This window comes from Zootoca vivipara, chromosome 1 (genome assembly GCF_963506605.1).
Source record: "Zootoca vivipara chromosome 1, rZooViv1.1, whole genome shotgun sequence".
Lineage (NCBI taxonomy): Eukaryota > Metazoa > Chordata > Lepidosauria > Squamata > Lacertidae > Zootoca > Zootoca vivipara.
The window spans coordinates 4188011-4204313 of record NC_083276.1 but is presented as its reverse complement, the minus strand read 5'-3'; the positions used below and the strand labels follow the sequence as shown (position 1 = coordinate 4204313).

The following is a 16303-nucleotide window of genomic DNA, read 5'->3' as shown; positions in this document are numbered from 1 at the left end:
CGTCAGGGCGGCTGTCAGTTACGGTCTTCGGCGCCCCCTTCTCGATCGTTTTTCCTCCTCTCTTAACTCGCGCCCATTCTCTCCTCCAGCTAGCCCAGCCCACTCGGCTCGGCACGAGCACCGATTGGCCACCGCGTGCTATAACCCCCTCGCAACCCCGCCCACTCCAGCCTCTGCTGCGCAGGCGCGCTCAGCCTCTCGCCGTCTTCTTCGCAGCGGCTGAGGCGTTTCTCGGTGAGGCGGCGACGGCGGCAACCGAGCCGGGCAGAGGCTCTCCCGAGGCGCGACGCCATGTTCCGGCGGAAGCTGTCAGCGCTTGACTACCACAACCCGGCTGGGTTCAACTGCCGAGGTGAGGCGGATAGGCCCAAAATCTCGTCGGCTCCTTTCCTCTCCGTCGTGGCCGGCGGCTTGCCCCGCAGTGCGCATGCGTGCGCACGTGGTCCCCTTGGTGCTGCCCCGTGGCCGTCTTGGCCACGCCCCTTGGCGCCTTTGGTCTTGTTCCTCTCTCCCCCATCCCAGCTCGGTTCACACGTTACTTTGACTCGCGTGTGCAGTGCTCAATTAATGCACATTTCCTCATCATCATTATCACCATCACTACCCACTGCCTTGTGGGGCAGCTTCAGGAGAAGAAAAGGTTGTACACCACCATTAATCTGTAAGACTCAGGACGGTTCACAACATAAAACTACAAGATAAACAGAAAATATATAATGAGAACAAGAACAAACTAATACACAAACACATTTAAAAGAGCATAGGGTGTTAATCAGGCAAATACATATTCAACCAGGCCTTATGGGAAGTGGGGGTATTAGTTTGTTCTTGTTCTCATTATATATTATATATAAGCTAAACAAGCGATAGCTTAGGACCCCACTCTTGGGGAGCCCCCGCAAATTTCACTATTAATATACTTCTTCTTAATCGTATTTCAGTCCAACAATTACTTTGATAAAATACATATTTTGTTATGTGCAAATGGCTTTAGATACCTATTAGGTCCATCAATTACCATATAGAGCATATATTCAACACGAAAAACAGTGACAATTTGTTGTTGACAAAGGACAGCTGGACATATAAAGGGCCCCATTACCTTCAGTAGCTTAGGGCTTCATCAAACCTAAATCCGGCCCTGCGTAAACCCTACACAAATCTGGAGTAGAGCCCCTAAGGGAATTGCATGGCGCCTTGAACACCTCCTTTTGGCAACTCCTGAAGCCCAGCTGGTGCCAAACTCTGCTTTCCTTTGGACAGATCAGCGAAGCCGAGAGAGGGGTGTTGTCATTTGGGCAGCTCAAGACCTCCATGCACGCTGTCCAGGCTGGTGCCCTGGGGAGGTCACTTCGTTGCTGCTAACGCAGCAAAAACAATGCAGGAAGCCGTTGTGAGTTACTGGTCTCTGCAGCTACAGCAGGTGCTGTGATTCTTTGAGCTCACACTCAAGAGGGGCACTCGTCGTCTTATATTTTTTTTTGCCTTTTTCCCTAATAGGGACTCAAGGTGTCATACAGCTACAATAGAAACAGCTACAAACACCCGGGGGGGGAGCAGTAATTTAAAAACAATTAGTAAACATTTATAGAATATAACTAAAACATTACAATAAAAGCATCACATAAAGTAGTAACAGCTGAGTAAGACCTGATTTGCAGGTGTGTGGCCCCTGTCAATTGGCCTTCAAGAGTTTAACACAACAGTGATTCGTTCCCTGGTGAATAGACTTGTATACAAAAACCAAATCTTAACAGCGGTAGCATCCATGCTTAATTAAGAAAATGTGTCAAAAGGTGGGATGGAGAATGACCTTGAGTAGACCTCATTTGAGTAGACTTAACTGCCCTTCATCATTAGGTCCCAGGGCAGGTTAATGCAGTGTAAAGATACTGTACTTTAATGTATTAAAATCAGTTAAAACAGCTTTCAATTGGAAGAATACAGTGTGTCCTAAAATACATAGCAAGTGTCAAAGACAACTGTGTACAGGTATAGGACAGCAAATGTAATCACATCATTCTTAAGGTTAAACAATCCAGTAAAAGTGTTTCTGGCGTTGTGCCAGTTCAAATCCACATGAAACATGAAAGTGTTGTATACAATATAATGCAGCTGTTGAAATAAAAAGATAAGTAATGCAACTATTGAAATCATGGGAAACTGATGCTCCCTTCTTATTTTTGCTATTGGATGATGCATGCTATAATCATGGTATTGGAATGTGGTTTTTTGTATGTTATATTTGCTATTGTTTTGTTAGGTTATGAAATTGATGCTATGTTATTTTGCTATGATATGAATTTTTTTTAGTGTTTTTTTTAAAAAAATGCATCCCTGTTTCTTTGTTGTAAGCCGATTTGAACATGATTTTCGGGTGGAAACGCGGCATACAAATAAAATGAATGAATGAAATGAAATACATTTTCTTTTAATGTGTTCAATGGTCTTCTGGTACATCCTCTGTTAGTCTGCATTGTTTTCCTTATGCAGTTCACCCTTCAGCCCAGAGCTTTCCAAACTGTGTGCTACACGTTAAGTGTGTCAGCTGCTGTGTGTAGGGGTGTCATGCAAACACTCCCTGCTTTCCTGGAAAGGGGTTAGTTTAACCTCTGGTTTGCTAGTAAAACTAAATTACAAAATGATGCTTGTCTAAAAAGTGTGTCACCGACATGAAAAGTTTGGAAAGCTCTGTAGTGGCATAAATCCTTTGGTGGATTCAATGACTTGGGATAGACTTTGACATCATCAATGTGACTTTATTAATCTGTTATCACAGATGAAACTGAATTTCGAAACTTTATTGTTTGGCTTGAAGACCAGAAAATCAGACACTACAAAATTGAAGACAGAGGGAATCTGAGAAACATCCACAATGCTGCAGAATGGACAAAGTCCTTTGAAAAGGTAGTACTTCTTGAAACCTTAGTTGATGCTAACAGTTATTATTTCCTGTCTGGAAATCCTTATCAGTGTGATCTGTCTGTGACAGCTCCTGCCCAGGATGGATTAAAAAAAAATCAATGATTTTTTAAAAATAAAAAATCGGATTATTATTTTTTAAAATCTGGTTTTTAAAATAAAATGCTTTTGGAGGGAAAATATTTCTAAAGATAGTTTTCTATTTAAGTTACATTATTTCATCAGGAAATAAGGATTTGTTTTAAGTTTTTCATGTGTGCTAAAACTCAGTCTAAGTTAAAAAAATAAATCGTTTAACCACATCAGTTAACAAACATGGATACATATAATGTTATTGTTTTAGTTAAATAAATTGTTTAAATTGGTATTAAGGAAATGATTCGTTTTCTCCTTCCAGTAAAGTACAGCAGAAAAGTTGTCAAAATATAAACAATAATTTCACAATTATCTGTCTTCGTATTTCTAATAGTATAACCAAATCAGTAATTTTTGATATAACTGTAATAACTACTCTGAAGATTTATTATTCCAAAAACGAAACCTTCACCTGTTGTAAATATTAAGATTATACCAGCAAGAATGAGGGTTTTTTTTGAAAAAAAGAAAAAGATTTAAATTGTCTTATTGACTAGTGATTTAAATCATTATTTAAATCGATTTGATTTAAATCAAATCCACCCTGCTCCTGCCCCCAAGCCCTTTGCTGTGAACAATGTTATTCTGCATTCCTTTGCTGCGTTGCAGAGGCAAAATGCCCAATTCATCATTTCTTTGAGAACGTAAGCAGAGCTGTGCTGGATCAGGCAAAAGGGACCATCTAGACCAGCATCACTGGCCGGCCAGGTGCCCCAATTGGAAACCCAAAAGCAGGACCCAAATGCAAGACCACCCTTCCCTCCAGCAGTTCCCAGCAGCTGATATTCAGAGGCATTTATTGCCTCTGACAACAGGTGCAGAACATACCCATCACGGCTTGTAGCCATTGAGAGCCTTTTCCTTTGTCTGTGTTAGATTTATATCCCATCTTTCTTCCGTGATGAAGTTCAAGGTGTCATAGATGAGGTTCCCAAGTGATCTTCCATCCTGGCATTGGCCAGACGTGTTTAGCTGCAGACAAATTGTTGCAGGCCAAAGGCAAGGGTGTGGCTTTTGAATGCAGTTTGTGTGTTGAGCCCTTACAAACTGTTAAATGTTAGGTTTACCCAGGCGAGGAGCAGCAGCAGCAGCAGCAATTTTCTATTTCTGCCTCCCTCCTCAATTCCTTGGTGCCACCCTCCAAGTCAAGATGCCCATCGCCTGGGAAGCTGCTCTCCCAGACAAACCTGCAGTGTTTGTTAATTTCTTGTGAATCCTTGAAGGTTCTTAGTTCAATCTTCTTATTTTTCACAGTACCTTAAAGATGTGAATTGTCCCTTCAACGTCCAAGAACGACAAGAAACCATTGACTGGCTTTTGGGACTGGCAGTTAGGCTTGAGTATGGGGACAACGGTATGTTTGACTTTTCACTCTCCCTTGTCTTCAAAGGCAGTATAGATCCCTTTCCTTTGCAGTTCTGTTTTTCAAGCTAGGCCAGAAAGAGGCCAGAAAGCACGTGTCAATTAACACTGTAATTTACTGTTAATTTGTGGCTGTAGTTTTTTAAGGTGCATAAAGGGAATACTCCTTTTATTTCATTCCAAGGCTAGAGTCTTTAAAAGGGCAACACCTTGGCTCAGAGTGAGTGTCGTTGATCTCAATAAAACGTGCCTTGGGGGGAAATGCCCGGGATTGAGCTGTAACTCTTCTGTTAGGGCTTAAGCTTTATTTCATACTTTCTCAGTGTTGAATCTCGTGTCATTGCTGCAAGAGGTGCAGGGTGAAGGGAGCTCACACAAGGCGGCATTAAAAGATCTGAATGCGGAGAGACTTCACACGTCTATATCGCTTGGAGGTTAGCAGGATTCAGTCACTAGGCATCAGCGAGGCCACGGAAGCTGAGAGGCTCAAGCACACCCAAACTTTTCCAGTTCAGAATAAGTCTGTCCTGTAAGGCTGTCAATCTTAAGCAAACCGATTTGGAAGCCGCCTGAGTTCTGTCATCATCAGTGGGACGTTGCCTTGAGGGAAGTGGGCTTGAGAGTCCAGAGATTTTTGACTCACAGGTTTGCCCTTGATTATCCGCAAGCCTGAGTTTCCTATCACACTCAATTACTACATGTGACAGACACTCAGGATTGGGAGCCTGGCTCTCCGTCAAATAACCGCAAGGGGGGAAATATTAACTCTTTCCCTGCCCCCAATAGCTTTTCCTCTAAACCACCGCCCCAGCTGTTGTTGTTCGTTTTATTAACCTGGCCAGCCCATGGAATCCAAGGGTTGCAAGGAACAGCAAGGAGAGTAGAGTAAAGTTTTAAGGGGACATAAATACCCTTTCCCTGCCTGCCATTTCTCCACTTTGCCAATTTGCAACTCTTCTGCTGATGCCCACACCGGGTTCTTTGCCAATTGTTATAGTTCCAGCCTCACGTTTTCCTGCGTTTGGGCAGTGCTTCTCAGTTTCCCGCATTGTTCAGAAAAATCTGTTGTTTTCTTTCAATGTTCAGCTGCTACTTAAGTGTCATCATTTTTATTAGCAATTGACAAGCTTCTGATGCAAAGGCTGCTGGCATCTTGGACAGCTGCTGCCATTCTGTGCACAAGCTGTTCTCACGGAGAATAATAGTTCAGTGCCTGTTTCCTTTGTTGGCCTGGGGCTGCTTCCTTTCATTTTTAGCTCACCCACAGTCCTCTGAAACCCCTTTGTCACTCACTGGCCAGAACGGCTTTTGTTTCAACAGCTGACAAGTATAAGGACCCCACGCCCGAGGGGGCCAAGAATGCAGACAACGCCTCTAAAAATGCAGAACCCCTCATCAACCTGGATGGTAAGTGAAGAAGCCACCATATTTCATGCTGTGAAACAGAAGAGTGTGTCCAGGGCCACATTCCCTTGGGGTGGGGGTAATCTTTCATGAGTTGCATGCAGGCAGTGGGTGGGACCAAAGCCAGCGGTGGGAGGGGCTAGAGCCAAAAGTGTGCGGGACCACCCTTTCTCCCCACACACCTTCCCCAGGCTGCCAGGAAAGGGATAAATCACTTTTGCCAAAGGTATGAACACGAGAAGATCCCCTCCCCGCCAATTCCTTCAATTGCTCCATCCATCTCCGCTTTCTTCCGGGCTTCCCCCACCTGCATGAAATTAGGCTAAGAGCCACAGGTTCCCCCCTCTTGATATAAAAGGTGGCACCTGGATTCAGCAATTCCAAAGAGAATTTCATGCTGTTACTATTTTCGAGGGGAATCAACGTGTGTGTGTGTGCTTTTCCACAGTAAACAACCCTGACTTTAAGGCTGGTGTGATGGCTTTGGCGAACCTCCTTCAGATCCAGCGTCATGATGACTATTTGGTGATGCTCAAGGTTAGCTCATTAGCAGCCTGTTCTTTCTTCATAAATACAAACTGCAGTAGATTAAAGGTGGTTTTTAAATGGTTTGTACAAGCATGACCACTCTCCTTCCCCCCAAAAAGCTGCCAAACATGCTAATTTTTCTATTTTAATTGGTAGCCTAGAATGAGTTTGGGGTGAGAGGTTTCGAAGAGGAAGGGGACTTGTAGGGCATATTGTCCAGCCTCTGTCCTTCACCCTTCACAAATCACTGGTGCTTTTGAAAGTCCTTTCTTTACCTACTCCTGCTCTTTGTAGTTAAAAGATTTTTCCCATAGCACACCTTTCAGTGGCAGGATAATTACTTATTCCAATTATCAGCTGCATTTAAAGCTAGGAAATCATTCCTAATGTAGATCTTCACACTACCATCCTGTCATTGCTTAAACATATTTTTTTAAAAACCTTCCTGCCATAAGAGTAGTTCATCTAAGAGAGAGCTTCAGAAGTTTCCCAAGTAACTGACTCAGTCCAGAGTGTGTTTACACACAAGTAAGCCCTGCCAACTTAGCTTCATTCTGTGGGACTTAGGAGTAAATGTGCTGTGACCTGGCTCCTGCTTCAGGTAAATCTAGGTTTAGCTGTGAGGTGGGTGGCCCTTGCATTGAGGCTCCTGGCCTCTCTGCCCTTTACTGAGACACAAATAGTAAAGACCTTTGTAGCCTTGGAAACAAGCATGGCGGTTGGTTGTGCTATTGCCACCATTTCTCTGTTGATATTTGGTGCTGCCTTTTCCCCATGGAAAGAGATAGAAGCAAAACCGAGCTTGTTGACCATGTCAGAAGACTGGGCACAGGCAGAAGTAACTGATGACCAGTAGTTCTCCTTTCTGGCATCAGTTCTTTAAAATCCATCTTTGCTGCAATGGCAGACTTTGTGCAGGGTGTCCCAAGTCAGCACAAAACAAAAGGAGTTTGTCAGAATTCCAAGCCCATATTTAGCCATGTGATAGTCGTGGTTTATGCCTGTGGGACCTGCCTGGATTATGTACCCAGCACCTCCACAGTCATTCAATTATCCATTCACACTTGTGTGGAGGCCTAGCCTATATGGCCAACCTAAATATTTATGTGCAGATAATGTTTTTAAATCCTAGAGGTTGCTTTGTTTAGGGGAAAGCAGTTCTGGGAGAGTAGTTTAGAGCAAAGCAGAGGCCAAATAGTGGCATTCCTGACATTTTTCCACACTGTAAATCATCCCTCCGCAAGCTGGTTTTCCCTCTGCAGGCTCTGGGTACACGTGGAAATACAGCAGGTGGGGAAAGGGTGAATGTACGTCGCTGCTTGGTCACTCACAGTCACCTCAACCATGAACAAATGCTGTCGTCGGGATTTTTAAAAATGCACGTTTACTGTTTGTGACATCTTGTTTGGCCTGAGAGGCAGCAGCTTAAGGGGCAAGAGCTTTTGTGCCTGAAAAATCTCACCCATTATTTCCTCACTCCCACCTCTGCTCTCAGGGGCTACTGCAGAATCAAAAATGGCCAAGTGGAGGAAAAGGATAGGGACTGGTGGAAAGGGAATGTATTCAAATATTAGGTCAGTCGGAACAAAACTTGGCCACCTCTTAGGAAGGCACAATCTTGGAAGACACCACTGAATTGTTATTTTTTGTGTGTAAGTTCTTCATAGTAAGGATCTCCCTCCCCTCTGCCAGCTTAGGCACCATATGCCCTGATCGCATTGCATCATTTGCCACCATATGTCATGCTGGCTTCTGTAAGCTCTTCCAGATCATCCTGGGCCAGAGGGAACCCCCAGTGCTTACGTCATATGCCTTCTTCTTCTTTTTCCTTCCCAGGCAATTCGCATCTTGGTTCAGGAGCGTTTGAGTCAGGAGGCTGTCGCCAAGGCAAATCAGTCCAAAGAGGTATGTCTAACTCTCTGTCTCTGTACAGCCTGTGAATCCTTTGCCTGAATTACGGCCACTTTCCATGGCTTGAAATCCCTCTGCGTTAATAAAGCTGGCAGGTTGTGAAACCAGCAACAGCCCAGGCGATCCTGCGCAGAAAGGATGCAGAGAGAAGGCCGCCTTTCAGAAGTAGCCACATTACATGACAGTTACCTTAAATGAAAAGCACTTCTTTTCATAGAGGTGCTTGTTGTTTAGTCGTTTAGTCGTGTCCGACTCTTCGTGACCCCATGGACCATAGCACGCCAGGCACTCCTGTCTTCCACTGCCTCCCGTAGTTTGGTCAAACTCATGTTCGTAGCTTCGAGAACACTGTCCAACCATCTTGTCCTCTGTCGTCCCCTTCTCCTAGTGCCCTCAATCTTTCCCAACATCAGGGTCTTTTCCAAGGATTCTTCTCTTCTCATGAGGTGGCCAAAGTATTGGAGCCTCAGCTTCACGATCTGTCCTTCCAGGGAGCACTCAGGGCTGATTTCCTTAAGAATGGATAGGTTTGATCTTCTAGCAGTCCATGGGACTCTCAAGAGTCTCCTCCAGCACCATAATTCAAAAGCATCAATTCTTCGGCGATCAGCCTTCTTTATGGTCCAGCTCTCACTTCCATACATCACTACTGGGAAAACCATCGCTTTAACTATACGGACCTTTGTCGGCAAGGTGATGTCTCTGCTTTTTAAGATGCTGTCTAGGTTTGTCATTGCTTTTCTCCCAAGAAGCAGGCGTCTTTTAATTTCGTGACTGCTGTCACCATCTGCAGTGATCAAGGAGCCCAAGAAAGTAAAATCTCTCACTGCCTCCATTTCTTCCCCTTCTATTTGCCAGGAGGTGATGGGACCAGTGGCCATGATCTTGGTTTTTTTGATGTTGAGCTTCAGACCATATTTTGCGCTCTCCTCTTTCACCCTCATTAAAAGGTTCTTTAATTCCTCCTCACTTTCTGCCATCAAGGTTGTGTCATCTGCATATCTGAGGTTGTTGATATTTCTTCCGGCAATCTTAATTCCTGCTTGGGATTAATCTAGTCCAGCCTTTCGCATGATGAATTCTGCATATAAGTTAAATAAGCAGGGAGACAATATACAACCTTGTCGTACTCCTTTCCCAATTTTGAACCAATCCGTTGTTCCATATCCAGTTCTAACTGTAGCTTCTTGTCCCACATAGAGATTTCTCAGGAGACAGATGAGGTGATCAGGCACTCCCATTTCTTTAAGAACTTGCCATAGTTTGCTGTGGTCGACACAGTCAAAGGCTTTTGCATAGTCAATGAAGCAGAAGTAGACGTTTTTCTGGAACTCTCTAGCTTTCTCCATAATCCAGCGCATGTTTGCTATTTGGTCTCTGGTTCCTCTGCCCTTTCGAAATCCAGCTTGCACTTCTGGGAGTTCTCGGTCCACATACTGCCTAAGCCTGCCTTGTAGAATTTTAAGCATAACCTTGCTAGCGTGTGAAATGAGGGCAATTGTGCGGTAGTTGGAGCATTCTTTGGCACTGCCCTTCTTTGGAATTGGGATGTAGACTGATCTTCTCCAATCCTCTGGCCATTGCTGAGTTTTCCAAACTTGCTGGCATATTGGGTGTAGCACCTTAACAGCATCATCTTTTAAAATTTTAAATAGTTCAGCTGGAATATCATCACTTCCACTGGCCTTGTTATTAGCAGTGCTTTCTAAGGCCCATTTGACTTCACTCTCCAAGATGTCTGGCTCAAGGTCAGCAACCACACTACCTGGGGTGTACGAGACCTCCATATCTTTCTGGTATAATTCCTCTGTGTATTCTTGCCACCTCTTCTTGATGTCTTCTGCTTCTGTTAGGTCCTTACCACTTTTGTCCTTGATTATGGTAATCTTTGTACGAAATGTTCCTTTCATATCTCCAATTTTCTTGAACAGATCTCTGGTTTTCCCCATTCTATTGTTTTCCTCTAATTCTTTGCATTGCTCATTTAAGAAGACCCTCTTGTCTCTCCTTGCTGTTTTTTGGAAATCTGCATTCAGTTTCCTGTATCTTTCCCTATCTCCCTTGCATTTTGCTTGCCTCCTCTCCTCCGCTATTTGTAAGGCCTCGTTGGACAGCCATTTTGCTTTCTTGCATTTCCTTTTCCTTGGGATGGTTTTCGTTGCTGCCTCCTGTATAATGTTACGAGCCTCCATCCATAGTTCTTCAGGCACTCTGTCCACCAAATCTAAATCCTTAAACCTGTTCCTCACTTCCACTGTGTATTCATAAGGGATTTGATTCAGATTGTATCTTACTGGCCCAGTGGTTTTTCCTACTTTCTTCAGTTTAAGCTGGAATTTTGCTATAAGAAGCTGATGATCTGAGTTACAGTCAGCTCCAGGTCTTGTTTTTGCTGACTGTATAGAGCTTCTCCATCTTTGGCTGCAGAGAATATAATCAATCTGATTTCGATGCTGCCCATTTGGTGATATCCATGTGTAGAGTCGTCTCTTGTGTTGTTGGAAGAGAGTGTTTGTGATGACCAGCTTGTTCTCTTGACAGAACTCTATTAGCCTTTGCCCTGCTTCATTTTGAACTCCAAGGCCAAACTTGCCAGTTGTTCCTTTTATCTCTTGATTCCCTACTTTAGCATTCCAATCCCCTGTAATGAGAAGAACATCCTTCTTTGGTGTCATTTCTAGAAGGTGTTGTAGGTCTTCATAGAATTGGTCAATTTCACTTTCTTCAGCACCGGTAGTTGGTGCATAAACTTGGATTACTGTGATGTTAAAAGGTCTGCCTTGGATTCGTATCGAGATCATTCTGTCATTTTTGAGATTGCATCCCATCACAGCTTTTGCCACTCTTTTGTTGACTATGAGGGCCACTCCATTTCTTCTACAGGATTCTTGCCCACAGTAGTAGATATGATAGTCACCCGAACTGAATTCACCCATTCCCTTCCATTTTAGTTCACTGATGCCCAGGATGTCGATATTTATTCTTGTCATCTCATTTTTGACCACATCCAGCTTACCTCTATTCATGGTTCTTACATTCCAGGTTCCTATGCAATATTTTTCTTTACAGCATCGGACTTTCCTTTCGCTTCCAGGCATATCCGCAACTGAGCGGCCTTTCGGCTTTGGCCCAGCCGCTTCATCAGCTCTGAATCTACTTGTACTTGTCCTCCGCTCTTCCTCAGTAGCATGTTGGACGCCTTCTGACCTGAGGGGCTCATCTTCCAGCGTCATAACTTTTATATGCCTGTTGTCTTTGTCCATGGAGTTTTCTTGGCAGGGATACTGGAGTGGCTTGCCAGTTCCTTCTCCAGGTGGATCACGTTTAGTCAAAACTCTCCACTATGACCTGTCCATCTTGGGTGGCCCTGCATGGCATAGCTCATAGCTTCTCTGAGTTATTCAAGCCCCTTCGCCACGACAAGGCATTGATCCATGAAGGGGATAGAGGTGCTAGGCTACACCTATACATAGTTGGTGTGAATGAGCTAAAAACACTCAGAAACTCCTGTGGCACAAGCTGCTTTGAGCAGCACATGGATTTGCATAGGAGTGCTGTGGGCACAGCCCCTTTCCAGAGCTGTGGAGCTAAATAAATGCCAATTTTTTTCGTGTACTGTATAAGACTAGGTTTTTCCCCTTAAAAATGTCAAAAAATAGGGGGAGTCTTATACCCTGGGCCATCTCTCCCCCCCCCATTTTCTTAAATATGAGTCCCTCAAAATAGCGGGTGTCTTATACACGGGGGCATCTTACAGATGAAAAAAATACGGTAGTTCTGTAATTGAACACAAGGATTGCTGGAATTAATGCATCCATGAAAATAGTCAGACCAGGGACGCAGCAGGAAACCCACAGCGGAGCACATTCAGAGAGGGAAGAGACACGCTGTGTTCTGCTGTTCTAACATCTCTTACTGAGATCAGCCGCTGGCAGAGTAGGTGGAGGTCAGCTGATAAAATTCTTCCTAGGCAACTCAGTGGCTGCTGAGCAGCTGGCTGCACTCAGAGACCACATTGCCGACTAATCTCTCTTGACAGGTTCCTTCGTGGCAACTTGCCCTGTGCAAGAATAATGCCAGAGCCCTTCTCTTGTCCGCTGCCTGAGACCACCAGACCCCTGATCCTTGGGTGGTAGCTGATAAATGGGAAGTGGTTTTAATTGGGGAAGATGTTGGGTTTTTTGCTTCTTGCTATGGAATCACACACGACACTTGTAACAATTAGGGGTATGTATGTGTGGTGTTTTGACTTGGAAGTCCTCTGTAGATTCTGTAGCTGAATCACAGGCGGGAAGAGTTCTCTTGTGCTCAGGTCCAGCTTGCAGACTTCGAAAAGGCATCTGTGAGAATAGGCCTTGATGGACCTTTGGATTTGATTCTGTAGGCTTGTCTTGTGTTCTTAAAAGACCTGGATTCATCAAACAGCCCCTTTGTGGAATAAATTAATTTAAACTTCTAAGCATCAGATCGTGAAGCTGAGGCTCCAATACTTTGGCCACCTCATGAGAAGAGAAGACTCCCTGAAATAGACCCTGATGTTGGGAAAGATGAAGGGCACAAGGAGAAGGGGACGACAGAGGACGAGATGGTTGGACAGTGTTCTCGAAGCTACGAACATGAGTTTGACCAAACTGTGGGAGGCAGTGGAAGACAGGAGTGCCTGGCGTGCTCTGGTCCATGGGGTCACGAAGAGTCGGACACGACTAAACGACTAAACAACAACAACAAAGCATCTTCCTTTCCAAGGGCCTTAGCTTCTGAGGCCACAGTCCTGCCCACCAAATATGGGAGAGTTGCTTGGTTGAAATCTTTGGAAGCAGAAGTGAGGAAATGCTGGTCATCAAAGTAGCTAGCAAATGGAGCGTTTTCATTTTAGGATTTGCAGGACTTAAGTTGAGTAAATGGAATCAACACCACCAAATTTGATGACTTGGAGAGATTCAGTTGTTGAAGAGACGGCATAACACTTCCTTTTCTCCCTTTTCTTTCCCCAAGGGCTTGCCTGTCGCCTTGGACAAGCACATTCTTGGCTTTGACACAGGAGGTAAGTGTGTGTGCATCAACACGGCAAATGTTCTTTTTTGGGGGGGGGTGTTCTGTGCACATCCTTTGAAGAGACCGTGGTTTGCATGCCGAGCAAGTGTAGATGCATGAGCATCATGTTGTGTGCAAGCTCGTCACAAAGCATGTCCCACTTTCTTCTTGTCCTGCTGTTACCAGAACTGTTAGGGGGCATTGAGTCGCCAGCCTCATCTCATCCTTACATACTTGGGAGAAAATACTCTCTCCATGAGAGTAATTTATTAAAACTATACAATTAAATTAGTGGAGAGAATGTTTCAAGGAGGGAGTAATCCGTAGTCCTGTGGGTCAGGGCAAGCCCTCCTTTGGAGGCACAGAACACCTGGGAAAAGCGTAGTTTATAGGGAAAATAGGAACCCAGGGGAACTGAAGCATATATCCCGTTTCTTCTCCCCCCCCCCCATCACGCTCAAGGCAGGGCAAGATGAAGACCTCTCTAATCCGTGTTGGATTTAGGGAGAAGGGAGCCCAGTTAGAGCTAGTTCCAGAAAGGAGTGTGATGCCCTTCTCTCTTCCGCTTTTAATGTCAGTGTTGGATCAGTGCCCCTCCCAGCACCTCAAATGCATGGGAACTGTGTAAGGAGATGCCACCATGTTCACCTCCAACTGGCGGAGAAACACTGGCCTAGAGAGGCATGTTCACAAGCCAGAGTTCAGCCCGAGATTTTACTCGCCTTCTTGGTATGGGATGCTGTACTGGCTCTCTGCCCATCTTTTGGGAGCTGGGCACCAGGGGATATGGGGCCTTTGCTAGCCAAAGAAGACCTGCAGGCCGTCCAGGTGTGTCTTTCCATTATTGCCCAGCTTCAAGCTGGCAACCCAGCCAGATGGGCAGGGAAGACGTATTAAAACGTATTATTACCGTATTATTATCGTTGCCGTTGCTTTAGTTCACTCTGGTGCTCTGGGGCAATGCTAGAATTTGTGGACATCCAGCTTAACATGGGAGAGTACTTCTTCACACAGCACTAATTAAGTTATGGAAGAGGTAGAGATGGCCGACAAGTTGGAGGACCTTAAAAGAATAAGGCTGTCAATGGCTGTGTTTCCTCCACTGTCGGAGGCACCATGCCTCTGAATAGGGAGGTTTTTAATGTCTGATGTTTTATCACTTTATAATGATGATGATGAAGAAGAATACCAGTGGCTGGGAATCACAGGTGGGGAGAGCATTATTGCACTCGGGTCCTGCTTGCGAGCTTCCCATTGAGGCACCTGCTTGGCCACTATGAGAACAGGATTCAGCCCTAGACAGGCCTTTGACCAGATCCAGAAGCAGAGCTCTTCTTAATGTCCTTATCTGTAAGGCTCTCCCATATCGGTTTGTTACCTTCCCACAGTGTGACTCCTCCTCCAAAGGTGCCGCCCTCCATTGTCTCCCGAGAGAGACGGGTGCAAGGGCTGCCTTCAGGGTTGCTTCAGCTGCTCTAGGCCCAAGGCTTCGTCCTAAAGCTTGATCAGCCCTTTCCTTTTTCTCTTCCCTTCCGCCCCAGATGCCGTTCTCAACGAAGCCGCCCAGATCCTCCGCCTTCTGCATATAGAAGAGCTCCGCGAGCTGCAGACGAAGATCAACGAAGCCATCGTAGCGGTCCAGGCGATTATTGCCGATCCAAAAACTGACCACAGACTGGGCAAGGTGGGGAGATGAGCAAGCAGGCAGGTTCCTGGCTCTCCAGCTGCTGCTGCTGCTGGCCTCACCCTTAGGGGAACTCCCTCCAAGCTGAACCTCGCATGCAGTTGAGAAAAAAGGATACGGCTGCCATGTTTGGAAAGAAAACAAGGGCAGCTGCCAGCACATCCGCTCAATATCATTTTTTCTTTACGTGAATAAAAGCTTGGATTAAACTGATCCAAACCGTCGTCCTTTAGTGTGAGGCTGCCAAGGACAACAGGAGGGGCCTCAGTCCCTCCACTGAGCTCAGAGAGCATATTGCATGGGATAAGCGATGCTCCGCTTTCAATAGCCACTTTCTGCAAACTTCCAAGGCCCCTCCGCAAATGTGGAGTGTTCCTTTTACCCCCAGCCCATTTCATTGTGCTGTGAGCAGGAGAAGTTCCTGGTAGTCATGTCAAAAACAAAAGTCTTGAAACGGCCTAAGAAAATTTAGAAAATTTATTTATTATTATTATTATAAAATTCATGGAGTAGCCTAGAAAAGACCAGAAGTTTCAGACAGGTGTTGACACATACTAATCACTTGCACAGAACAGGGGGGGGGGTTAAATTTGAGCCACTTCATTCTAGCATATTCTCATATAAATACTAAAGACAGTCAGAAGAGGCGAGGGGTGGACGTGGGGATTGGATTTTGCAAAATACCTTCAACAGCTTTGCACGGCTCCTAAACTACTTCCACCTTTCTCATATAACCGGAACATTTTTTTAAAAACAACATGGACTTCTTAAGGCACTTTTGCAAAAGCCATTCCTGTACATACAGATAGAGTCCCTATACAGATTGCTGCCACGCCACCCGTTTAAAAGCAGAGAGTGTCTTGTGTTTTCTAATAAAATAACAATAGAGTAAGGATTAGTGTATATGTTCATAATTATTATTATTTTTTTACAAAGTTGCTCCCATCAGCAAAAGGGTATAGCACCATTTCATCTTGGCAATACATAAAAAAAATGTTTTCATTTAAAAAAAAATACAGTAGTAAAAAGATTTGAGGTATAACTTAAAAAAATACTGGATAATTTTGCTCTAAGTTAAACCGCTTAATTCCCTTCAGTACATATTGCTGGTTGTCTTCATGTAGTTGGGAGAGGGGTCTTTTGCACTCTGTAAAATAATATCTTCTCAGTGGGAGTCTCCTTCCAGCTGCCACAATGGAACTCTCCCCCCCCCCCCCGCCACCGCCCTTTCTTCTGCCCCAAGAACCAGTAGCTTATTTTCTTCCTGCAAAAAGAGAAGCAGCAAGGGTTACCTTAAAGGAAGACAATTCTTAAGTTAAAGAA

General features: G+C 44.7%; 2 protein-coding genes across 3 annotated transcripts in view; one reads left to right on the top strand and one right to left on the bottom strand.

Annotated features, from left to right (window-relative positions):
• The first annotated feature begins 220 nt into the window (after positions 1-220).
• RTRAF (RNA transcription, translation and transport factor) lies at positions 221-15193 on the top strand. The gene is made up of 8 exons (XM_035100428.2): positions 221-352; positions 2780-2907; positions 4312-4411; positions 5740-5826; positions 6272-6360; positions 8188-8256; positions 13258-13306; positions 14838-15193. The coding sequence occupies exons 1-8, from the start codon at positions 292-294 to the stop codon at positions 14990-14992; spliced, it is 738 nt and encodes a 245-aa protein (XP_034956319.2). The 5' UTR covers positions 221-291; the 3' UTR covers positions 14993-15193.
• A 254-nt stretch (positions 15194-15447) lies between these two features.
• The window catches only part of NID2 (nidogen 2), a 62101-nt gene continuing 61245 nt past the window's right edge, over positions 15448-16303 (bottom strand). For both annotated transcript variants that reach the window (XM_060270836.1, XM_060270842.1), the window contains one exon: positions 15448-16244. In XM_060270836.1, the coding sequence (XP_060126819.1) occupies positions 16234-16244 (11 nt within the window). In that variant the 3' untranslated portion in view covers positions 15448-16233. The remainder of the gene's footprint in view (positions 16245-16303) is intronic.